The sequence below is a fragment of the Primulina eburnea genome, chromosome 1, assembly GCF_022965805.1.
Source record: "Primulina eburnea isolate SZY01 chromosome 1, ASM2296580v1, whole genome shotgun sequence".
Lineage (NCBI taxonomy): Eukaryota > Viridiplantae > Streptophyta > Magnoliopsida > Lamiales > Gesneriaceae > Primulina > Primulina eburnea.
In genome coordinates, this window is record NC_133101.1 from 5,727,378 (window position 1) to 5,754,157 (window position 26,780).

Sequence of the window (26,780 nt, forward strand, 5' to 3'; positions counted from 1 at the left end):
CCTATTTAAGTGAGGTGGCTACTATCATGATCGTGTCTTATCCTCGCGTTTGAACTTTTGAATCAAACTTTAAATCTAGGATAATTATTATTCTTTTATACGTGATCCTGGAAAATATTTCGAAATCTAAATATTCATCCCTTGGATATATCGAAAATTAGGGATCATATTATCATCTGCTTAATCTTTATCAAGGTATATCAAAACTTAGATCTTTATCTGGTAAAATATTTCCAACTTTGAATTTATATATCTAACTTTACCTGCTTATATCCAAATTCCTTATTTAATTTCTTGAATTGTGATAGACTTATTTATTATCCCAAGTTCAAAATATATGCACAATATTCTCTTAAATCTTGAGCTCCAAAAATATTGTACACTGTATAATTATCCACATAACTTTAGAATATTACATCTTAAATAATGAGATAGATACCCAAAGATTACATAATCCTAGCATACTTAAATTACAAAAATATTATCACGATTACAAAATCTTGGATTTTACACCTGCGCCCTGCGTGACTGCACAATGGGGTCCTACAGCAACTACTTCGTATTCGTCCTTACTTTACGAAAATGATTAAAAGGGGTATTACAAGTGTGATTTCAAGTTGAGGTTGCTCTATCTAGAAAAGGTTTTAGTTGTTCTTCCAAAATTAAAATATATTTCGGTCGTGGACTCTATGAAGCAAGGGAACATTGTTTTGGGAGAATAAAGCATTGTTAGTATTAAAAAAGAGAACCCGTCTGAGGGTGGTCGTGGTAAGTGCTTCTGCAGAAGCTTCTAGCTTGCACCCGAGGTGAAGTTGTCGTTTTCTGGATGTGTGCTGAAGAATGTGGCCCTTGTTTTGACCAAACAAACTGGAGCTCATGATGAAACAATCACGAACAATTTAGTGGAAGAGAATGAATGTGGAGAAGTTGCTATGACCATGATGAAGAACCTTGACAATCTTATATTCTCATTTTTGGCATTGCGGATGTTAAATTGCCAGTATCAAGGCCAGCTAGATGGATCTTCGGTTCTCATTTAACAGATGTCATTAGAAAGGAGAGATATAATTTTTTACAATATTTTGGAGAATTATAAATCCACTTAAAATAATTAATTGTACAAGAAAGATTTTTTTATTTATGTGTTGCACGATAATCCTTTCACAAAGCACTTGTCATAGCTCAGCCTACTTGTAACATTGTTTGCTTTGACTCGAGACCTCATGGTTTTAAAACATGTCACAAAGGGTTGCTACACCCTCATTTGAATGCCCAACATCTCTCCCGTGGTTTAGAGATGTGGTATTTCACCTAAGGGCCTTCACCCCCCTTTTCGGGACTCAACGTCATCGCTGAGGTTTGCCCCACCATCCTAAACCTACGTGGAGTCTCTCTGATACCAAATGTCACGTCCCAACGCACTCGTGATATTATCCGCTTTGACCCGAGGCCTCGCAGCTTTAAAATGCGTCACAAGGGTTTGCTACACGCTCATTTAAATGCTCAGCATCTCTCCCATGGTTTAGCGATACACGTTTGAAAGCCGTGAGATCTCGGGCTAAAGCGGACTATATTACAAGTGGGTTGGACCGTGAAATTTTGTATCAGAGCGACTCCACATGAGTTTGGGATGGGGGCAAACTTCAGCGAGGACGCTGAGTCACGAAAGGGTGGGTGAAGGCCCTTAGGAGAAATACTACATCGTTAAACCACGAGAGATATGCTGGGCATCTAAATGATTGTGTAGCAACCCCGTGTGACGCGTTTTAAAGCCGTGAGGCCTTGGGCCAAAGCGGGCAATATCCCAAGTCTGTGCCGTGACATTTGGTTTCAGAGCGACTCTGCGTAGGTTTGGGATGGTGGGGCAAACCTCGACGAGGGCGTTGAGTCCCGAAAAGGGGGGTGAAGGCCCTTAGGCGAAATACGACATCTCTAAAACACGGAAGAGATGATGGGCATTTAAATGAGCGTGTAGCAACCCCTTGTGACACTTTTTAAAACCGTGAGACCTCGGGCCAAAGCAGACAATATCACAAGTGGGCTGAGCCGTGACATTTGGTATCAGAGAGACTCCGCATGGGTTTGGGATGGTGGGGCAAACCTCAGTGAGGGCGCTGAGTCTCGAAAGCGGGGGTGAAAGCCCTTAGACAAAATTCCACATCGCTAAACCACAGAAGAGATGCTGAGCATTTAAATGAGCTTGTAGCAACCCCTTGTAATGCGTTTTAAAGTCATGAGGCCTCAGACCAAAGCGAACGATATCATAAGTGGGTTAGGCAGTCATATTTGTTATCAGAGCGACCCGCACGGGTTTGGGATGGTGGGACTAGGGGTGGGTAGAGTACGGTATACCGTACCGAACTACGGTACCGTATACCGTACCGTAAATATCGGTATGAAAAATTCCATACCGATACCGGAAATTCGGTATACCGAATTTTCGATATGAAAAAATTATATACCGGTATCATACCGACACCGAAAATTTTGTCTACCGACATTTTTCTCGGTATACCGAACTTAAATTTTAAAAAAAATAATAATAAAAAATTATTTTCGGTATTTCGGTAAAAAATTCCGTACCGAAATTTTTGGTATCCCGATTTTTTCGGTAAGTTCGGTATTTTTTCCGGTACGGTTTTTCGATATTTCGGTATTTCGGTATTTTTTCCACCCCTGAGTGGGACAAACCTCAGCAAGGACGCTGAGTCCCGAAAGAGAGAGGTAAAGACCCTTAGGCAAAATCTCATTTCTTAAATTTTCCTACATTTTTTTCATCTCAGTTTCCCGCATCCTTAAAAACCAAGAAAGTCCTGCTTGCCAAGATGCAAAAACAAGAAGGGTAGATCTTCTATTCGATTAAAGAAAACATGCGCCAGCAAAATCATCTCTTTATGCCATTTGTTGGGCCTGTATCATGGCTTTTACCGTTGAGAGGCAGTTTCTCGCCTCATCAATTGCCAAACATACTCTCCTATCAAAAAAGGATTACCGGTCTCCTTATGATAACTCTGTCGGCATCAATTTGTGCCATTTCGTTTGACATGACTTCTATATATGAAAACCCAATGTCCAAAAGGTGCGTAGTCCTTGAACCATTTTCGTTGCCTTCCACACTCTGAAATACTAGGACACTTACGTTTACGAGAAAATATTACACTCACATTCCTAACATGTATTAAAGTAAGTGATCTGTCATCAGATATTTCACTTGCATATCTTGAATATATTGATCTAATTTGGACCCCATGTGATACATACCTCACAATTAACTCAAGCTCCTGAGCCACCACACCAAGTAGAGCACTAGTACCACCAAGAAAAACAGCTTCCACCATTTCATGAGACTCGATAAAGTAAAAATCACCACCTGATAAAATAGATATGGAAAGTATCGACAATGGGTAACGATATGCACACAAGCAGAATGTGTAAACTGGAAATGTTTTTTGCTTGCCACGATCTTCCATTCCAGGTTTCCAGGATAGATGGAAGCATGCAATAGATGCAGATATTATGGATGTTGTCCTGGACGGGAACATATACTGCACAATGGTAACAAGTGTCCATTCCATCTGAAAAGAGCATGATGCCAAAAAATGGATCCGGGTGAAGCCTTTCTTCAAGAACCCGAACTCCCTTCTCCAAAGCTTCCGCAATATTGGTAGAGCCACTTTCTGAAAGTAAATTCACAAATCATTTAGTATTTTCGCCCATGCTCAGTCATTTTACACAAGGGTAAAATTCTCTGAGCATGTGTTGAAAATAATACTATTGAAAGTCGGTAAGAAGGACTCAATTTATCGATAAAAAAACAATAGGACTTTTCAAGAGCGTCGATTTCGATCCATGCGTGTTGCCACTAACATTTAGCATTGCAACAATATCGATAGGACCATGTCTCACCGTCGGTGATGCCTTTATTGTACCAGTTGTGAAACCACGATTTTTTCTGGAGATAAGAATTTTGATGATAAGCCTCATTTTGGGATAAATAAACAAAAATCTTGGATTTGATATGATATTGATATCAGATAAAGATACAAGATTTGATATGATATTGATACTAGATAAAAATATAAGATTTGAGATGATATTGATATTTGGGTAAGGATAATGAGATGGATAAGAGATAATAATCTATCCTAAATTCAAGTTTGATTCAAAGTTCAAACGCGATGATAATACACGATCAGGATAACAGCCACCTCCCTATAAATAGGAGAAGCTCTCATTCAGAATTTACACATCATTTACACATCAAAATTTTTAGTTTTTGCTCTCAAATTTTCGAAATTCATCTCCAAAAATCTTGCACGAGTAAATTATGTCCATGTTTAGAAATTCGTTTCTTTCGCTCGGGTATCCGGAATCCGATCTCCACTGTTCATAATGTTCTTCCATATGTTTTGAATAACATCTCTATATTTCAACCAAATCCAACGGTTAGATTTTCTTATATAGCATTCATAAGAAAACCGCTCATATTCTAGGTGAGAAACAGCATACCTACGGTTTCATCCAAGAAGGTCCTGCTTGCCAAGATGCAAAAACAAGAAGGGTAGATCTTCTATTCGATTAAAGAAAACATGCGCCAGCAAAATCATCTCTTTATGCCATTTGTTGGGCCTGTATCATGGCTTTTACCGTTGAGAGGCAGTTTCTCGCCTCATCAATTGCCAAACATACTCTCCTATCAAAAAAGGATTACCGGTCTCCTTATGATAACTCTGTCGGCATCAATTTGTGCCATGTCGTTTGACATGACTTCTATATATGAAAACCCAATGTCCAAAAGGTGCGTAGTCCTTGAACCATTTTCGTTGCCTTCCACACTCTGAAATACTAGGACACTTACGTTTACGAGAAAATATTACACTCACATTCCCAACATGTATTAAAGTAAGTGATCTGTCATCAGATATTTCACTTGCATATCTTGAATATATTGATCTAATTTGGACCCCATGTGATACATACCTCACAATTAACTCACGCTCTTGAGCCACCACACCAAGTAGAGCACTAGTACAACCAAGAAAAACAGCTTCCACCATTTCATGAGACTCGATAAAGTAAAAATCACCGCCTGATGAAATAGATATGGAAAGTATCGACAGTGGGTAACGATATGCACCCAAGCAGAATGTGTAAACTGGAAATGTTTTTTGCTTGCCACGATCTTCCATTCCAGGTTTCCAGGGTAGATGGAAGCATGCAATAGATGCAGATATTATGGATGTTGTCCTGGACGGGAACATATACTGCACAATGGTAACAAGTGTCCATTCCATCTGAAAAGAGCATGATGCCAAAAAATGGATCTGGGTGAAGCCTTTCTTCAAGAACCCGAACTCCCTTCTCCAAAGCTTCCACAATATTGGTAGAGCCACTTTCTGAAAGTATATTCACAAATCATTTAGTATTTTCGCCCATGCTCAGTCATTTTACACAAGGGTAAAATTCTCTGAGCATGTGTTGAAAATAATACTATTGAAAGTCGGTAAGAAGGACTCAATTTATCGATAAAAAAACAATAGGACATTTCAGGAGCGTCGATTTCGATCCATGCGTGTTGCCACTAACATTTAGCATTGCAACAAGATCGATAGGACCATGTCTCACCGTCGGTGATGCCTTAGTTGTACCAGTTGTGAAACCACGATTTTTTCTGGAGATAAGAATTTTGATGATAATCCTCATTTTGGGATAAATAAACAAAAATCTAGGATTTGATATGATATTGATATCAGATAAAGATACAAGATTTGATATGATATTGATACTAGATAAAGATATAAGATTTGAGATGATATTGATATTTGGGTAAGGATAATGAGATGGATAAGAGATAATAATCTATCTTAAGTTCAAGTTTGATTCAAAGTTCAAACGCGATGATAATACACGATCAGGATAACAGCCACCTCTCTATAAATAGGAGAAGCTCTCATTCAGAATTTACACATCATTTACACATCAAATTTTTTAGTTTTTGCTCTCAAATTTTCGAAATTCATCTCCAAAAATCCTGCACGAGTAAATTATGTCCATGTTCAGAAATTCGTTTCTTTCGTTCGGGTATCCGGAATCCGATCTCCACCGTTCATAATGTTCTTCCATATGTTTTGAATAACATCTCTAAATTTCAACCAAATCCAACGGTTAGATTTTCTTATATAGCATTCATAAGAAAACCGCTCATATTCTAGGTGATAAACAGCATACCTATAGTTTCATCCAAGAAGGTCTTGCTTGCCAAGATGCAAAAACAAAAAGGGTAGATCTTCTATTCGATTAAAGAAAACATGCGCCAGCAAAATCATCTCTTTATGCCATTTGTTGGGCCTGTATCATGGCTTTTACCGTTGAGAGGCAGTTTCTCGCCTCATCAATTGCCAAACATACTCTCCTATCAAAAAAGGATTACCGGTCTCCTTATGATAACTCTGTCGGCATCAATTTGTGCCATGTCGTTTGACATGACTTCTATATATGAAAACCCAATGTCCAAAATGTGCGTAGTCCTTGAACCATTTTCGTTGCCTTCCACACTCTGAAATACTAGGACACTTACGTTTACGAGAAAATATTACACTCACATTCCCAACATGTATTAAAGTAAGTGATATGTCATCAGATATTTCACTTGCATATCTTGAATATATTGATCTAATTTGGACCCCATTTGATACATACCTCACAATTAACTCAAGCTCCTGAGCCACCACACCAAGTAGAGCACTAGTACCACCAAGAAAAACAGCTTCCACCATTTCATGAGACTCGATAAAGTAAAAATCACCGCCTGATGAAATAGATATGGAAAGTATCGACAGTGGGTAACGATATGCACCCAAGCAGAATGTGTAAACTGGAAATGTTTTTTGCTTGCCACGATCTTCCATTCCAGGTTTCCAGGATAGATGGAAGCATGCAATAGATGCAGATATTATGGATGTTGTCCTGGACGGGAACATATACTGCACAATGGTAACAAGTGTCCATTCCATCTGAAAAGAGCATGATGCCAAAAAATGGATCCGGGTGAAGCCTTTCTTCAAGAACCCGAACTCCCTTCTCCAAAGCTTCCGCAATATTGGTAGAGCCACTTTCTGAAAGTAAATTCACAAATCATTTAGTATTTTCGCCCATGCTCAGTCATTTTACACAAGGGTAAAATTCTCTGAGCATGTGTTGAAAATAATACTATTGAAAGTCGGTAAGAAGGACTCAATTTATCGATAAAAAAACAATAGGACTTTTCAAGAGCGTCGATTTCGATCCATGCGTGTTGCCACTAACATTTAGCATTGCAACAATATCGATAGGACCATGTCTCACCGTCGGTGATGCCTTTATTGTACCAGTTGTGAAACCACGATTTTTTCTGGAGATAAGAATTTTGATGATAAGCCTCATTTTGGGATAAATAAACAAAAATCTTGGATTTGATATGATATTGATATCAGATAAAGATACAAGATTTGATATGATATTGATACTAGATAAAAATATAAGATTTGAGATGATATTGATATTTGGGTAAGGATAATGAGATGAATAAGAGATAATAATCTATCCTAAATTCAAGTTTGATTCAAAGTTCAAACGCGATGATAATACACGATCAGGATAACAGCCACCTCCCTATAAATAAGAGAAGCTCTCATTCAGAATTTACACATCATTTACACATCAAAATTTTTAGTTTTTGCTCTCAAATTTTCGAAATTCATCTCCAAAAATCCTGCACGAGTAAATTATGTCCATGTTTAGAAATTCGTTTCTTTCGCTCGGGTATCCGGAATCCGATCTCCACTGTTCATAATGTTCTTCCATATGTTTTGAATAACATCTCTATATTTCAACCAAATCCAACGGTTAGATTTTCTTATATAGCATTCATAAGAAAACCGCTCATATTCTAGGTGAGAAACAGCATACCTACGGTTTCATCCAAGAAGGTCCTGCTTGCCAAGATGCAAAAACAAGAAGGGTAGATCTTCTATTCGATTAAAGAAAACATGCGCCAGCAAAATCATCTCTTTATGCCATTTGTTGGGCCTGTATCATGGCTTTTACCGTTGAGAGGCAGTTTCTCGCCTCATCAATTGCCAAACATACTCTCCTATCAAAAAAGGATTACCGGTCTCCTTATGATAACTCTGTCGGCATCAATTTGTGTCATGTCGTTTGACATGACTTCTATATATGAAAACCCAATGTCCAAAAGGTGCGTAGTCCTTGAACCATTTTCGTTGCCTTCCACACTCTGAAATACTAGGACACTTACGTTTACGAGAAAATATTACACTCACATTCCCAACATGTATTAAAGTAAGTGTTCTGTCATCAGATATTTCACTTGCATATCTTGAATATATTGATCTAATTTGGACCCCATGTGATACATACCTCACAATTAACTCAAGCTCCTGAGCCACCACACCAAGTAGAGCACTAGTACAACCAAGAAAAACAGCTTCCACCATTTCATGAGACTCGATAAAGTAAAAATCACCGCCTGATGAAATAGATATGGAAAGTATCGACAGTGGGTAACGATATGCACCCAAGCAGAATGTGTAAACTGGAAATGTTTTTTGCTTGCCACGATCTTCCATTCCAGGTTTCCAGGGTAGATGGAAGCATGCAATAGATGCAGATATTATGGATGTTGTCCTGGACGGGAACATATACTGCACAATGGTAACAAGTGTCCATTCCATCTGAAAAGAGCATGATGCCAAAAAATGGATCCGGGTGAAGTCTTTCTTCAAGAACCCGAACTCCCTTATCCAAAGCTTCCACAATATTGGTAGAGCCACTTTCTGAAAGTAAATTCACAAATCATTTAGTATTTTCGCCCATGCTCAGTCATTTTACACAAGGGTAAAATTCTCTGAGCATGTGTTGAAAATAATACTATTGAAAGTCGGTAAGAAGGACTCAATTTATCGATAAAAAAACAATAGGACTTTTCAGGAGCGTCGATTTCGATCCATGCGTGTTGCCACTAACATTTAGCATTGCAACAAGATCGATAGGACCATGTCTCACCGTCGGTGATGCCTTTATTGTACCAGTTGTGAAACCACGATTTTTTCTGGAGATAAGAATTTTGATGATAAGCCTCATTTTGGGATAAATAAACAAAAATCTTGGATTTGATATGATATTGATATCAGATAAAGATACAAGATTTGATATGATATTGATACTAGATAAAGATATAAGATTTGAGATGATATTGATATTTGGGTAAGGATAATGAGATGGATAAGAGATAATAATATATACTAAATTCAAGTTTGATTCAAAGTTCAAACGCGATGATAATACACGATCAGGATAACAGCCACCTCCCTATAAATAGGAGAAGATCTCATTCAGAATTTACACATCATTTACACATCAAATTTTTTAGTTTTTGCTCTCAAATTTTCGAAATTCATCTCCAAAAATCCTGCACGAGTAAATTATGTCCATGTTCAGAAATTCGTTTCTTTCGCTCGGGTATCCGGAATCCGATCTTCACCGTTCATAATGTTCTTCCATATGTTTTGAATAACATCTCTAAATTTCAACCAAATCCAACGTTTAGATTTTCTTATATAGCATTCATAAGAAAACCGCTCATATTCTAGGTGAGAAACAGCATACCTACGGTTTCATCCATAAACAGGATAAAAGGACTTTCAAACCCGATATCCACCACTCATAAGTTATTTGACGTACTTTTAAACATACTGTGAAATTTTGAGCTCGATCCAACGGTTCAATAAGGGACATTGAATTTTTCAATACAGCTTATTTTTCGGGCGATGGTGCTGCTACGTTTTCAAAGTATCAGTTGACACATAGACGTTAAAGAAGTGTTGGCTGGAAGGTGCTGCCTTCAGTCATAGCTAGGAGTTCAGTTTAGGCAGCGGGTAAGTCCTAGCTGATTGGGTTTGTACCGGTAGTTGTATAAATCAAAGTCTTCTAGTGGATCCTATCCGTGGAGATAGAAGGGGTGACGTAGGAGCAGTTGAAGTATTCGTCAGTTCAGTTGTCACCATAGCTGAACGGAAGAATGCAAAAACTAATCTAGTCTCCTTCAGTTAGTCAGTTTACATAAGTTAAATGTTATCTAATATAACAGTATTCTTCACGAAAGATTACTTCGAGTTTCTTCCGCTTGATTTTAACCAAACTCGATTTAATTCACCGGTGTTAATATTCTTAGAACACGAGCTATTGAAGCTCATTGGAGATTGTCGAGTGCGAGATGTCTTCGAAGGCACTAGCACAAACGATCCTTCACTATGTCTATTTTATCATCCCTTTCTAAATTCAAATCATAGTCTAATTTCACCTCTTTTCCCTTCATATCAGCACCATCTTTGATTTTTTCGTTCTTCATAAAATCATCTTCCACTTGTTTTCCTCGTCTACCACCATCGCCATATTCTACATTTTTGTCGATCTTGTCATCATTTTCCCCATCGGCCATCACCTTCTTCTTCGACTTCTTGATTCTCGGGATCATCTTCCACAACCCCATTTTTCTGATCATCCGTGAAGGGAAATATAATTTTCGTATCAAATTTATTTCTCAAGATTAATTTTTTCTTGTTGATATGATTTTGAATATTTAAATATTGTTTTGCATTTCTAGATAGGGTGATAATTAAGATGATAATTATGCTAAATTTTTTGATATATGATATTTTTATTTAAAAAGAGTTTGTTTCTGACAAAACTCTTACTTTTCATATTGTGTAAGTTTTCTTGTTGATAAACCTTAGAGCTATAAATAAGAGGATTCGTCTCATGCAAAGAGTGGATGATTTACACAGAAGCACATACATACTATTGCACATTTGTACGCCTTAAACTTTAGATAAAATAATCTACAACATTGATGTTGATCGAAGAGAAAAAGTAAATACCAAATATATTTATTAAATAGAGTGAATATAAGTCCAAAACCCGTTGCTAAGTGACTCGGAATTAAGAGGAAAATAGATTTAAAATTAAAAAAAAAAAATCTACTCTAATACATACAAGATATCTTACATAGGGAAAATTAATTGTTTGTCATATAATTTAATTGAATTTGGAATGTAAGGTATAACTAAATTGTGCAGAAAACATGCAATAGATCATAATTAAATATAGAAATTAAAAAAAAAATCTCCTAAATTTTGTAGGGATTTTATTTTCTTAAATAAATAAAATCTCATAAAATATTCTAAGGCCGAGTCTTGGGCACCAATTGTGTATTCATTCACTCGTTCATAAAACCCACGTCCCCAAGAATATTATCAACCAGCAAAAACTTTGAGTTCTTCACAATAAAATGTTAGTTTTTTAAATTATAAATTTCTTTGTACATATCATATTGTCCTCAGTTGCGAGGTGGAGCAGGATCTGGTTCCGGATCACAGACGACTGTTCAGCAGAGGAAGCAGGGTCAGGCAGTGGGTAGTTCGAATCTTCGACCTAGTGCCCAAGGTCAGGTATTTGCGCTGAACCAGGATCAGGCTGCAGATGACTGAGAGAGTCATAGCAGGTACTTTTCGTTTATGCGGTATTCCTGCTTTTGTTCTTATTGATACCGGAGCATCGCATTCATTCATTTCTGCACGATTTGTTAAGCGTCATAAGTTACCGTATGTTTCTCTAGACGTCATTCTTTCCGTTTCTACTCCGATGGGTCATTCGGTGTTAGCTAAGCGTCTAGTGATGGGTTGTCCCTTAGATTTTGAGGGTAACGATGTTGTTATTTCGTTTTGTTCATCCTCTAAACCTGATTTCGAGGACGAAATCTTTTTAAGGGGGGGAGAATGTAGTAGCCCGAGTTCCAAATTGGGTAATTAATGGATTAATGGTGATTAAGAAGGTTTAATGTGTAATTTTGACCGTGGTCATGATCGACCGGACCGAAGATGGTTCGGTAGCACCGAAGAGTTCGGACGATCCGAAGTGAGTTCGGTGGATCCGATCATGAGGTGTCAAGAGCCGATGGACACGTGGGAATTCGGACGATCCGAAGTGAGTTCGGTGGATCCGATCATGAGGTGTCAAGAGCTGATGGACACGTGGGAGTTCGGACGTTCCGAAGTGTAGGTTCGGTGGATCCGATCGTGAGGTGTCAAGAGCTGATGGACACGTAGGAGTTCGGACGTTCCGAAGTGGGTTCGGTGGATCCGAACATAGCCTATAAATAGTGCTCGGATTTCCTCATTTTGTATTGACAATCCTTGAGTTGTGTCTCATATTTGAGAGATTTGGAAGGTTTCTAGGGTTAGTTGTCGGTCGAGCGATAGCCAAGAGCTGCCAGGATTGGTAGTGTAGCGACGCCTGAGTTACGAGGCAATCGACATCAAAGGGCTGTCGACGGACGAAGGTAAACCCTAAACCTTTGGTAGTACTAGGGAGTACTGGTTTTGCTAGTTGAGCATGGTAGTATTGTTCATTGGGTATGCTTTTGATGAATAGGCTTGGACTAGACCTGTTGTCTGGTTATTCTAGTGGATTAGGATTGCTGTGATAGAGGTACGAAAGTACTATCCGAGATATCCTGGTTGAGTATACATTCTTATATGTGTTGCATGATTATGTGGTGCATTGATATATGTCATATGATGCATGCTATTATGTCACGTTTATTACTGCATGTTGCATTTCATGTTGAGCCGTATCTCCTTCGAGATAGCCTTTACTGTTGAGCTGTATCTCTTTCGAGATAAGCTATATATCTTGTGGGGCCGCTCAGCCCTGTCTTGTCTTGTGGACGCATGGACACCGAGAGTACACAGTGGCCGACGGGTCGGGAGGGCTTCGGTGATCCGGGACATTTTAGGTCCACGTCTGTTCTTGCAGTGGATGCAGTGACCCAGAGGTTGTACCGCGCGGCACTATCCACTTGGCGCCTCTAGACTGAGCATTTTGAGATCTTTTGTGACTCCTGTTTCTTGACTACCCTGGTATCATATCATAGCATGTGCATTTCATATAGGTTTGTATACTCATGCTTTTGTACTGGGCGTTCTTATCGCTCACGTCCTCGGTTTTGTTTATCTTGGACACCCCATTCCCACGGGGCAGGCCTCAGGTTGGACAGCTCGGGAAGAGCAAGAGGAGGACAGTGAGTAGCTGGTTGGTTTAGTTTTCAGTGTTTTCCATTTGATTTGATATGATTGTAGCAGATACTTTCAGTTAGTTGAGTATTTTGGATTTCGATTGGGTTGTATAAACTATTGTTGTTAACCATATTTCCGCTGTTATCTCTGATTTTTATTAATTAAGTTAATTGCATGCTTAGTTCTCAACTAGTAGGTGATTCTGGAACGGGTCACTACAATTATGGTAATAAATTTCTTTGTACATATCATATTAGATATATGTGAGATGATATCATGGATTTATCCGTGAGACGGATCTATCCGCTCCATATATATAGTGAAAAATAATATTTTATGTCTGACAAGATTTTTGTGATTCATAAATATTCTTTGATGATATATCTATGTTAATTTCTACTAGTTCATAAATATTTATAGTGAACACATAAATTAGGATTTTCTTGCTAAAAATAATGGAAATTTTTGAGAGATAAATAATTTATGGAAATTTTAAAATATGAAAATACTTTTAATTTAAAATTTCAAAACATATATAATAAAGTTCCCATAAATTAATGGAAAAATGTTATTTTTTTAGGGGAAAATAAAATCGAAAAGTAGATTAACAGTATACGATTAACTAATGTTAAAAATAATAATTTATTTCAGTAGTTCAAATTGAAATTTGTAGGGATTTTATTTTGTTTGATCAAATCTCGTCAAATCTTCTAATTTCAAATCCTCCTTGGGCGTCAAGCCATCACGGCTCGTCTCTATATATACACACCCCCCCAAAGCTTTCATCCCAAAGAACGAACGATGGGTCCTTCGGGCTTGGAGAAACTTACCATCAAGGCCGTTCCAGAGCGCCCGGCTGTTGCCGCATCGGAATCTTTATCTGAATTCTCAGTACTCGTCGGACTAAAGGCGCCGTCTTTATCAGACGATGCACAGCGAATTCAGAGGGCGCCTATCGACCTTGTCGCGGTGCTAGATGTTAGCGGCAGCATGTATGGATCGAAGCTGTCACTTATGAAGAGTGCTGTTCACTTTATCATCGATAATCTAGGCCCTTCCGATCGACTTTCCATCGTGTCTTTCACATTTACTGCACAAATGATTTCGCCTCTATGCAGGATGACCGATGAAGGCCGCGAAAACGCAAAACGGGCAGTTGATCGGCTTTATGCCGATGGAGGGACCAACATCGTCGACGGTCTGAAGATGGGAGTGAAGGTTCTTGAAGAAAGGAGTCAACAGAATCCGGTTTCAACTATAATTTTCTTATCAGATGGAGAGGACACTTATAACTACAGTCCCTTGGCCAATGCTAGAGGGGAACGGGAGTATCTCCATCTATTGCCCTTTTCTATCTTTCCCCGAAACAGAGGAACAGAAAACTCAGCCCAGCAGGCAACCTTTCCGGTCCATACATTCGGTTTTGGTACAGATCACGACCCTGTCGTGATGCACGCTATTGCTGATGCGTCTGGCGGTACTTTTTCCTTCATTCAGTCTCACGTGATGTTACAAGATGCTTTCGCTAGCTGCATTGGTGGTCTCCTAAGTGTAGTAACTCAAGAACTCTGTCTAAATTTGAGGTCAGCTTCGCATGGAGTAAAAATTAAATCGATCCCTTCAGGAAGTTATGCGAGTGAAATATCCAACCAAGGATCTCGAGGTACTCTCAAGATCGGTGACCTTTACGCGGATGAGGAAAAAGAATTTCTCATCAATCTATCTGTCCCTTCACTTCCTAATGCTGATGGAGATGACGACACTGAGGGAAAGACGTCCCTTTTGGACATCACGTGTTCTTACAGAAACATGGTGTCGAATGAGATGGTACAAATAGAAGTCGAATTGGTTGAGATACGCAGACCGAAATATGTGTCCCCTCAAGACATGGGACTCAACTTAGAGGTTGAGCGGCAGAGAAACCGTCTGTTAACCTTACTAGCCATCACAGAGGCTCAACAGATGGCGGAGACGGGTAATATGGTAGGCGCACAAGCCGTGTTATCCAAGGGGAGATCTGAGCTTCTTGCTACTGCTTGTGCAGAAGCAGGTGACCCTTTGTGTATGTGGCTTGATGCTGAGATGGAAGAAACTCGAAAACGAATGGGAACGTCGCAGGAGTATATGCAACAAGGTCGAGCTTATGCTCTAGCGGGGATCAATTCGCATGCTTATCAAAGGGCCGCATCGGGAGGGGATATTGTTCCTGGAGCAGCAGAGTTTGTGACTTCTCCTGGATACGACTGTGGCACCTCCCACCCTTGCGGCAGTCCCGCCGGTTACGCACCAACTTCTCCAGCCGGTTACGCGCCAACTTCTCCAGCCTACGGCTGTGCCTCTTTTGGCTGTCCCCCCAGTTTCGCGGCATATGTGACTCCGACCATGGCTAATATGGTTGCCAAGTCTAAGCAACAGAGCGAAGCTACAGGTTCCGGTTCCGGTTCTGTGAAATTGATCTAACATGTTAAGCCGTAAGAGGAGGGAAATAAAAAGGCTTGATCTAATAAATTTGTGCCTCCCAAAATTTTGTTAAGGAGAGTTACTCTGACTGGGTTCTTCAGTTTATATTATTCTATTTGCAATCCATAATTTGCATTTTCTGTGGCTATTATGAAAGTATTATTATTTAATCATTGGTTTGATTTTCTTAAATATTACTAATAGATTTGTTAACTGTTGAATTATTTTATATGTTCTAATTTTCTCAGATTAAAAAATCAATTACTACTAAAGATCAATTACATGTTCTTTACACCGTTGGTATCAATGTTCAATTTTATTCTCTAAAATAAATGCAATACAATTTTGCATTTTCCACAGAGTATATAAAAAAAATTACGAATAAAATGTCGCATATCAAACTACAAAGATACAAACAGCTGATGTAAATTGCAATTACCAGGCACACAAGATAACAAACAAGGGAGAGAAAAGGATTGAAAAAAAACAGATACATGACTCATTCTTTACTTTGAGAACTGTCCCCTGTCTTATTAAGCTGATGAGATTTGGTCACCATATTCGCCATACTCGGTGTCGCATAAGCATTGAAACTACCATGATGGGCTGCACCACCTGCACCAAAGCTGAAACTTGCTCCTGGCACGCTGCTACCTCTAGTTGTGGCCCTTTGATATGCATGTGAGCTCATATTCGAGAGCGCATAGGCTCGGCCAGCGCGTTCGTACAACTGCATACTTGCCATTCTTCCATCCATTTCTTTCATCTCGCCTTCGAGCCACAAACAAAGACCATCACCTGCCTGCCCAGATGCAGAAGCAAGAAGGGTCGACCTTCGATTTGATAGAAGAGCTCGTGCGCCTAATAGATTGCCTGTTTCTGCCATTTGTTGAGCCTCTCTGATGCTTTCTGCTGCTGAGAGGCGGTTTTTTTGCCTATCAACTTCAAAACTTATAGTCGTTTCAAGAGGGGATGGGGATTTCGGTCTCTGTATAGCGACTAGGTCACCATCTATTTGTATCATGTCGTTCGACATGACAGCTCTGTAAGAACATGTAATATCCAAAAGGGACGTGGTATTTGAGTCATCTTCAATGCCCTGATATACAGGGACCGCTAAGTTAATAAGAAATTCTTTTTCCTCGTCGGCATACAAATCCCCAACTTTTATTAAACCTTCTGATCCTTCATTAGTGATTTCACTTGCATATCTTCCTGAAGATATTGATTTAATTTCGATCCCATGTGATGCTGACCTCATCATTAGACGCAGCTCCTGAATTACCACGCTAAGTAGGCCACCAATACAGCTAGCAAAAGCATCTTGCACCATTTCGTATGACTCGATGAAGGAAAAAGTACCGCCCGATGCATCAGAAATTGCATGCATTGTGAGAGGATCGTGATCTGTACCAAAACCGAATGCATGGACTGGAAATATTTGGCGCTGACCGTGATCTTCTGTTCCTCGGTTTTCAGGACAGATAGAAGTAGGCAATAGATGCAGATATTGTGGAGGCTGTCTTGGACTCGAGAGATTTTGGAACCGTGTGCCGTGGTAACAAGTGTCTCTTCCATCTGACAAGAATATGATGCTAGAAACCGGATTTTGGTGTCGCCTTTCTTCGAGAACCTGAACTCCCTTCTTCAAGGCTTCCACAATATTGGTGGAGCCACTTGCAGAAAGTGAATACACAGACCGTTTAGCATTTTGACGTCCCTGCTCTGTCATTCTGCGCAAGGGTAAAATTCTCCTAGCATGAGTTGAAAATGACACTATTGAAAGCCGGTCTGAAGGACCTAAATTATCTATCACAAAGTCAACAGCACGTTTCAGGAGTGCCAATTTTGATCCATGCATGCTGCCACTGACATCTAGCACAGTAACGAGATCGATAGGAGCACGATGTAACTGATGGGCATCTTCCGATAGTGACGGTGCCCTTACTCCAACAAGAACAGCAAATTCAGGAACAAATTCCGAAGAAGCTATGGCGGGCCGCTCTGGAATGGCCTTGACACTGACATTCTGCAGGTCAGCCAGTGAAGCAGAAGACGCTGCATCAACATTGACCGAAGGCAGCGGCTCATCATCAGAAAATAAAATCGGTTCTCGCTCAGATATAATGCGGGAGCCAACCGGCAACCGGGGTTGAGGAACTTGATTGGCTGGATTTGGGCTAGAAACAGTGAAAGGGAGATCATTCCATTTGGCTCGACAAACAGGACAAACATAATTGCCATATGTAACACAACTGCTAATGCAGCTAAAATGGAAGGAGTGAGTACACTCAGCCGTAAAGATGGCCTGACCTTTCCCCGATTCCATACGCCCCAAGCATATGGCACATGTTTTCTGAAGCAGAGATAACAACACACATTACACATGTATGTGAACATATGATGAATGAGCATTCATTATTTAATTTCTACACTCACAAATGACTCTGACAGGTAAACTTACAAGTATCTGAAGTAGTTTTACTAATCAGTAGGCAAAACCAACAGTTAACCACAACAATGTTCATAAAACTGTGTACAATCCAGAAAAAAAATTATTTTCAGAAAACATATATCAAATTCTTTCATGTCTCAATAGCCACACTAAATTAAGGGATGTTTCAACTTAGCCCCCTCAAACTAACTTGCTCCATGCCGTTAAGTGAGCATTATAAAATTCTGCTGTGGTTAGAAGAGAACTTTTAGTATTCATAACAAATAATTCCATGGAAAATACATGAGCACTTAAAATTTTAAAAAGGGTTGTTAATATAGATAGGCTCATAATATACTTTATCAGACAAGGGATGTTAATTTTTTTCCCTGTTGGCCATCACATAAACTTATTTTCCTCGACTCCAAAGATATAGAGATGATAAAACGAATCCACAAAATTGTATCTGGATTGAGCAATCTGAAATCACCATATTCCATTATTTCAACTTCATTCAACAAAACACTTGAGATAAATTTTAAATTCAGTCCATACTGAATGAGGAATTTAAGTCAAGATGAATATCATTCGAAATCCACGATTAAACTTCTTATTCAAATCAAATTTCCTCTTACGAAATCAGATTCATCCATCCACATACAATCCAACAGTTCAAGGAAACAAAACGGAAGCAACCTATAGATTTTGTCATTCAAATTCATCAAAAGCTGAGTGCCCGGACCCAACTTGGAACTTCACGAAAACCGCACATACAATTTTAATATTCCCGTTCATACAGACGATTTTAAAGCAAGCACTTAACCATCAACGAATAGAATCCACCCATAAATTCTGTTTAACCAGATAAATAATTTCAAAATCACCAAAATGCATTTGAAGATAAACCAATCATGGTGAACATACTTTCGATTATTAGATTGAGAACCCAAAACTGAAAATGTTCAAATTCTCATACAAAGGGAAGATTTGACATCTTATATACGATCCATCCGCCAAAAATAGAATCGGAACAAGCGAACAACAAACCCAAGTAAATCACCATAACAAGAATTCTGATGCACGATCATGCCCATCAACACAAATAAAAAAGAACCCGATTAATAATTCATAATAAAAAAAAGGAAAGAAATTTACACTATCATCGGAAGAAGCCATAGAATTCTTGTGCGTATGGGTTTTATCGCTTCAGTGTAAAATGATACATGAAACAAAGGATACATATATACACATATATATACATAGCTTGGACCCAACTTTGGCACACCATATATACGTGTAGCCTCTCAAGAATTTCTTCGTGAGGAAGAAAAAGTTGTATTATCTGACGCATTCAAAAAGTCGTCTTCCATTGTGTCTACCAGCATTTATTTGATTGAAATACACAAGTAAATTACAGTCTGAGTTTTCTAATGGTCAAATAAAGTATTCGAATAATAAAAAAGTTAAGATTACATAGATTATTATAATTTATGTTATTTAGATATCTTCCATCTCTTTTCTGGGGAGAAATTATACAATGACAAGGTTGGGAAAAAAGGTAAAAACTTGTGAGAGACGGTCTTACGGGTCGTATTTGTGAGATAGATCTCTTATTTGGGTCACCTATGAAAAAATACTATTTTTTATGCTGTGTGTTTGGTTGAGTGGATTAAATAAGGATAGATTAATAGTCCTATATTTATCGTTAAAATTTTAAGTTGTTTTAATAATCATTTTGACCCGGTTTAAGATCCAATTTTATTAATCAAATAATTATCCATAAAATTGGATCTTAAACCGGGTCAAAATGATTATTAAAACAACTTAAAATTTTAACGATAAATATTGGACTATTAATCTATCCTTATTTAATCCACTCAACCAAACACACTATTAAGAGTATTACTTTTTATTGTGAATATGAGTAGAGTCGACCCGTCTCATAGATTATGATCCGTGAGACGATCTCACATGAGACTCACTCGTGGGAAAAATTAAAGCTTCTTGGCTGTGGAAAAATGATATTGCGGTACAAATCTCTTCCTACATTTATTCTATATTATATACTACTTATCGTATATTTTTATGTAAGATGTTTGTGTGAACATTTGGATTCAAAACAAAAAAATTCTTGATGAAAAATCAAATGTTCACGTGAATATCTTGTATAAAATGCATCAGGTGTAGAAAGTCTTGGTATAATCCCTCACAGTGTCACTTTATTTTGATTAATGAATCTTCACCGTCTTCTTTGACTATTTTATTTAAAAGATCGACTTTTATCAAAACTTTGTGTGGACTGACTTAATTATGCATTTGTTTTGAATTTAAATAATCACTAAAAATTTCTTTACCCCCTCATTTTTTAGACAAAAACTTGTGTGAGACGGTCTCACGGGTCGTATTTGTGAGACGGATCTCTTATTTGGGTCATCCATTTATGCTAAGAGTATTATTTTTTATGGTGAATATGAGTAGGATTGACTCGTCTAACAGATTAAGATCCGTGAGACGGTATCATGTCACTTCATTCTTAATGTGCACGTGAGATGATCAAATTGTTGATATGGCCTATGACATATGTTATGAATATAAATAGAATTTATTTGTCAATTTAAAATTCAAAAAAATGGTAGTAAATAAAAACTTTCTCACGAGAATGTTTCGAGAAATATTTAAAAAAATGTAACAAATTTCTTAACTAAGGATGTAATATTTTTGTTCATTTAGAAGGCATGAACGACCAAAGACTCGTTTTTTTGTTGGTCAATGGTTTAACAAACAAGTAAAGCTTCCATCTAACGCAACCACTGTTTTTTTAAAGACAAATTTCAACATTTAAATCGGACTTGGCCTTCCAGATTTATCTTACGTGAATTTTCATTTGTCTTTTTATTAATTGCTTATTCGTATTTTAAATATGTGTGATTATTAGTATGGGTGAGTCTCATGTGAGACCGTCTCACGGATCATAATCTGTAAGACGGGTCAACCCTATCCATATTCACAAATACGACCTGTGAAACCATCTCACACAAGTTTTTGTCTATTAGTATTTGGTCTATTGTTATGCTTACTTACATTATTATATGCTGATTTTTGTCTGATGATTTAGATTTTTTTTTATTTAGCTTTTCATTATGTAAATTAAATTAAGTAGAGTTTAGAAATAGCTAATTCTTGAATTGTGAATTTTCTATGGTGTTTTATTAAAGTTTTTTCATGTCCTCGTTATTTAGTTTGTGACTTGTTTATTTGGTTTGTCGTCACATTTTATCTTCATTTTTATTGATTATTTTAAAAATAAGGCTAGAATTTATGTGTTTAAATAAAAGTTATTTGCAACTAATATTTTTTGTGGTTTATATTTATAAATTACCTGAATAAAAACATGGTAAAATAATTTTCTAATTTGTAATACATTTGTTTGTGATGTTGACGGGAACTTATGCGTTTCAAAAATTATTTTTTTGCAGTTTTTGGTTTATATATTAATAAATTGCTTGAATAAAACATTATAAAAAATCACTTTGATATGCATTTTTTCGGAGTTTATAATTTTTTAATCTCTCTATTTTACTTGTGGTTATTAGCCAGAAATTATATGTTTAAATAAAAGTTATATGATTTTTTTTAGAGTTATAATTTTCTAGTATGTAATCTCTTTGTTTATGACGTTTGCTAGAACTTATGCATTTACAAAAAGTTTTTTGCAATCAACATTTTTTTTCGTTTATATTTATAAATTACTTGAATAAAATATGGTACAAAAATCATTGTGATATGTCTTTTTTTAGAGTTTATATTTTTTTACTTTATTTATTCTACTTGTGCCAATTAGCCATAAATTATATATTTTAAAAAATTATCAACTATATTATGTGATTTGATTTCGGATATTTAATTTTTTTTTAAATTATATTTTGTGTTTAAAAATTACATTAATAAAATATGGTTAAAAAATTTATTGTGAAACAAAATCTAATTTTTAAATTACTTTAATAAAATATACAGTAGCTCAAGCATTACGTTTCAATTGGTTTACTCAGTATAAACAAATATTGCACCAACAGAATTATTTATATAAATAATTTAAGTATAATAATAAAATAATTTTTTTACATTATTTATTCAACTAAGTTATTAATTCCCTAATTTGTATATTTATAAAGATAAAATAAAATTAATCTTGATTTTTTAACCTACTAACCTTATTCAATAAAATTATTGACTTAATGCCAAAATAGAGCTCCGGGGTTGCTCTAAAACATACACGAGTCGAGTTCTAATAAAAATGTTGCAAATTTGTTGATAAAAAATCATTAGGACAATACATTCCAGACATTATGTTAGTTTCTCAATGTCTTAGTTTTCGTATGTTTAAAATTTAAAACTATGTTATTATTATTATTATTATTATTATTATTATTATACAACTCTAAGCTAATAAGGATATAAAAAAAGAAGTTTTAAATTTACTAAGTTTTATCATATTAATATTCTCTGAATTTGATAATAAAAAAATAATAGATTATATTTTAATTATTAAATTTTATTCCAGAAAATAATAGCATAAAAATTTAATTGAGTGAATATGTATTTTTTAAAAAAAAAATTCAACCAATAAATAACGTCCTACTGAAAGTCTTTAGCAGCAAATGTACAATCCATGTGGTCATAGAGATGGAGAAAAGGATTTCATATGTATCCATGAAATTATTGAGGCCATCTAATTAATGCAACTATACAAATTGTAAGGGTCATTTTGGGTTTTGGACGTGTTTTGAGTTGTCAAACTCGATCTCCATCCATGACGTGATATTGGAAAATACTGATGACATCCAAATACAGTTTTCAATTCGTGTGCCCTTCTTTGGATCGAATCAAGAATATAGAGACGAGACTGATCTAGTGAAAACCACCCAAAACACAACTGACATAAACGATGGTACAGCTTCCAGTAGTGGGGAAAGATATCGAAACTGAACCGATTTCGCGATGAAGAAATTTAGGAATTTGATTGCCAGTGTGATCAAGTTCTCACAGATACTTCTCCTCACAGTATCTGCACATTTCAGAACCCATAAAACAACAGTGCTGAACATTTTCATGCAAATACTAAACAAAAAAATTCACCAAAAGTTAGTGCCATACCTATTGAAATTTCAGCTAAATATGATCCCACGTCAAATGTTAAAAGCATCAACCCGATGACAGTGATTGCTAAATGTAACCACAATTTGGCGTTTTTTGAACCGATTTTTCCCGCGAATTCCGTTAAATTTAAGTCCATCTTTCTCTTTTATCTCTCTCGGTTTTCCTTTTAATTCACTTTGCATGTATCGTGAAAGGAGTACTTATTGCTGGGAAATTGAACTCAATAATGTTTCTTGGAGTTTTTTTTTCCTTTCTTGGGGTGCAAGAGGTCAACTTTAGCTGGAAATGATTTTTTTATGGCTTCGTTTGGTGAAAAAATGAACCCAAAACTTGCAGAAAACGGTTTCAAACAAATTGATTGATCCCACGGGTATGGATGGCAACTTTCGGGGCCAAGTCCTGCCACACGCTACTTGAAACTATATTTAATTGTTTTTTGACATTGTTGTAATAATTCCTTTCGAGTAATCATTTTTTCCGGACATTTTTATAAGTACTTATGAAAGATTTTTACAAAAGTATTTTTTTTAAAATTTTATAAAAGATTTTTTTTAAAAAAAATAAGAATAAATATGTTTTTAGATAATTATTCTATAAAAACTTTTTACAGTTAAAAACTAATATATTTTAATTTCAATCGTTGGTTTCATTTATGAAAATATCAAAAAAAATATTTCTCAATTATTTTTTAAAATTTGTACTTGAGAACACTTTTTTAAATTAATTTTCAAAAACATTTTACAAAAAATTATCCATTTAATGATTGTTAATGATCGTCGCGATTCACGTCAACGCTCTTCTTTCTCTTGCTGTGGTAAGAAGAAAATGAGTTCGAGTGGGCTTGGGCCTGAATTTATGATCAACGTCTGGGCTTTGGGTTTATTACTAACTTAGGAATATGAAGAAAGTTTTAAAGTTTGAATCTGATATATTTGAGCTCTAATTTGATTGGAATGTGGAAAGTTAATAACTTTTTTTTTTTCGAATTTGGTCTGAATCAAGGCCGAGCTCGAGTTTGAGTTCGGAAAGAAATATTCGAACGTGTACAAGATCTATTCGAAAATAAAAAGCTCTAAATATATTTATTTAATATATTATATCGATAAAATATTAGATATCGTGAGCGGTTTGTGAACTACCGAACAAAGTAATTTGAGCTCGATTTTGACGTACAAAAAAGTTCTAACATATTCGAGGACTTGAATTTGATAATTTCGAATATAAATCAAATATTTATCGAGTCGGCTCGTTTACACCTCTGACATAAGCCACGATTAATGGGATTTTTTTAGTACGAAAAGTATCGATATTCTCGTATAATCGCAAGGTAAATTTCCATTTACTCCAACCATCGACTATTTAACAGTAGAAATCCGATAATCTATGTTAAATCAGGAAAAAAAATAGGTACAATGTAGTTTATTGAATTGCTTGATATATACATGCCTCACATGTATTCAACATAAATTTCATGTTGGGAAAAACTTATGTGAGACGGTCTCACGAGTCATATTTTGTGAGACAGATCTCTTATTTGGGCCATCCATGAAAAAATATTATTTTTTATGTTAAGAATATTACTTTTTATTGTGAATATCGATAGGATTGACCCGTCTCACAAGATACCTACTTTTTCGTGTTTGTTATGTAAAATGTAACATCTTTGATATTAGTCGATGTCTCACATATTGATATGTAAGCATTGGAACATGGAAATGAAATGCTTCTTTTGTTGTAGAATCACTCAATAATGATATGGAAGCTTACTATAAGAAAAATCTATGGATAGCGATGGTTTTTTAAAAATCGATGTTAAAAGAATTTGATTTTGCCACGGTTCGCAACTGTCTAATTGAGATCTTCTATTTAAAAATCATGCTTTGCTATGTGTTTCATATATTTAAATAATTATAAATTTCGATAAAATTGATTTCAAATAAAATAATATCTAAATAAACCAAATGACAATGCGGTCACCATTGCATCATCTTTTTATATTGTTATTATTATTATTATTATTATTATTATTATTAATTGGGCCTCACGTGTTTCGGTTAATGATGGATATTGGATTTGAATTGTAGACAATATCCACATTGTAGCAACTCATTAACCAGGTTGTAATTGTATTTAATTCAAGTCAAATTTAAAATAAAAATGGTAAAAAAAAATTGAAGAGAAAACATGGTAATAAGGTCATAATATAAAATTATATGCTTTACTATATGGTTTAATGAATTATAAATATAGATTCAAAATATTTGAAAATAGCATGCTTATACATGCATGTCATTCATCTACATTGGAGAACTAATTGTTTTTCGTTTTACCAAAAGTTATAGTTGACGGTAACGGTGCAACTCAAATTTTTTAAACTTGCGATCAATGATAATAGAACCAGTGATATTTTCTCTGATACTAATTTTATAACCGATCTTTTGCCGTTTTACTAAAAGCTATAGTTGATGGTAAAAGTGCAACTCAAATCTTTTAAATCGTACAGCAGCTCAAACATCAACTTTCGATTGCTCTATCCAACAGAGATAATTATTCCATTCACCATATATAAATGCAAAAATAGAAGAGAAAAACATTTAAATAAAGCAACTCGCGAGGTGTATTTCATCAAATGTGTGAGCATATAAGCATACGGCAAGTATATAATTTTTTTATTTTATATTTTAAAAGATTTAAAAAAAATTCACCCTTAAATTATTATTTAAAAAAAGAAGTAATTACAGTAGTTTCATTATTGATTAATGTATTCAATTTATCGCTGCAATCGGTTCAATTATGTGAAAATTAAGACATGATACGTGTTTCTCAATTATGTAAATTAATTAATGTTTTGAACAATAATTAATTACCTACTAAATAGATTAACAATTAATTTAATTAATGTTTTGAACAATAATTAATTACCTACGAAGTAGTTTAAATAATTATTGTAATGTATGTACCGTATGGCTAATTCTTCTGTTCTAAGTCCACATTGAGAAATAAAATAAAGAAAATAAGTTCCCAACTTGGCCGTTAACGTACCAAATATGGCATATATCAATTAATTTATTTGATTTATTCAAGCTCATATTTATTTGAGACTTTATGAGTTATAATAAATAGAATGTCTCTTGTGAGACGGTCTCACGAATATTTATCTCTGAGATGAGTCAACTCTACCGATATTCACAATAAAAAATAATACTCTTAGCATAAAAAATAATACTTTTTCATGGATACCCAAATAAGAGATCTGTCTCACAAAATACGACCCGTAAGACCGTCTCACACAAAGTTTTGCTCTAAATCTTTACATTGTTAGATAAATCATTTGCAAACCTTATTTTTCTTTGTGTTGTTAAACGGAATTTAACTTGTTTAGAAAATATTAAAAATAGGGAAATTTTCATTAATCGTTAACTAAAATTCGAGAATAGTAACAAACACATTAACTCTCATGGGAACGTAGTTTTCGATCCGACCCAACTCGATCCATGAAAAAAATATTATTTTTCATGTCAAAAACATTATCCATGTATTTCAGTTTCGTCTTCTCAAAAAACGCAATTTAAAAGAGAGAGATCCGAAGATCAACA

The 26,780-nt window shown here is 35.9% G+C and overlaps 2 protein-coding genes across 2 annotated transcripts; one reads left to right on the forward strand and one right to left on the reverse strand.

The window, feature by feature from the left end:
* Nucleotides 1–13,840: 13,840 nt before the first annotated feature.
* LOC140824049 (E3 ubiquitin-protein ligase WAV3-like) lies at nt 13,841–15,842 on the forward strand. Its single transcript, XM_073185654.1, has one exon. It carries the CDS (start codon nt 13,935–13,937, stop codon nt 15,591–15,593), a length of 1,659 nt encoding a protein of 552 aa, XP_073041755.1. The 5' UTR covers nt 13,841–13,934; the 3' UTR covers nt 15,594–15,842.
* A 109-nt stretch (nt 15,843–15,951) lies between these two features.
* Nucleotides 15,952–19,398, reverse strand: LOC140824045 (E3 ubiquitin-protein ligase WAV3-like). Its single transcript, XM_073185649.1, has 2 exons — nt 19,183–19,398; nt 15,952–17,949 (listed from the first exon to the last, which is right to left on the reverse strand). Exons 1-2 carry the CDS (start codon nt 19,201–19,203, stop codon nt 16,093–16,095), a joined length of 1,878 nt encoding a protein of 625 aa, XP_073041750.1. The 5' UTR covers nt 19,204–19,398; the 3' UTR covers nt 15,952–16,092.
* Nucleotides 19,399–26,780: the final 7,382 nt, after the last annotated feature.

Coding starts and splice junctions, on each gene's coding strand:
- LOC140824049 (XM_073185654.1), top strand. CDS start 13,935: ATGGGTCCTTCGGGCTTGGAGAAACTTACCATCAAGGCCGTTCCAGAG.
- LOC140824045 (XM_073185649.1), bottom strand. CDS start 19,203: ATGGCTTCTTCCGATGATAGT. Junction 17,950..19,182: donor TGGCTTCTTCCGATGATAGT/GTAAATTTCTTT, acceptor TCTCTGCTTCAG/AAAACATGTGCCATATGCTT.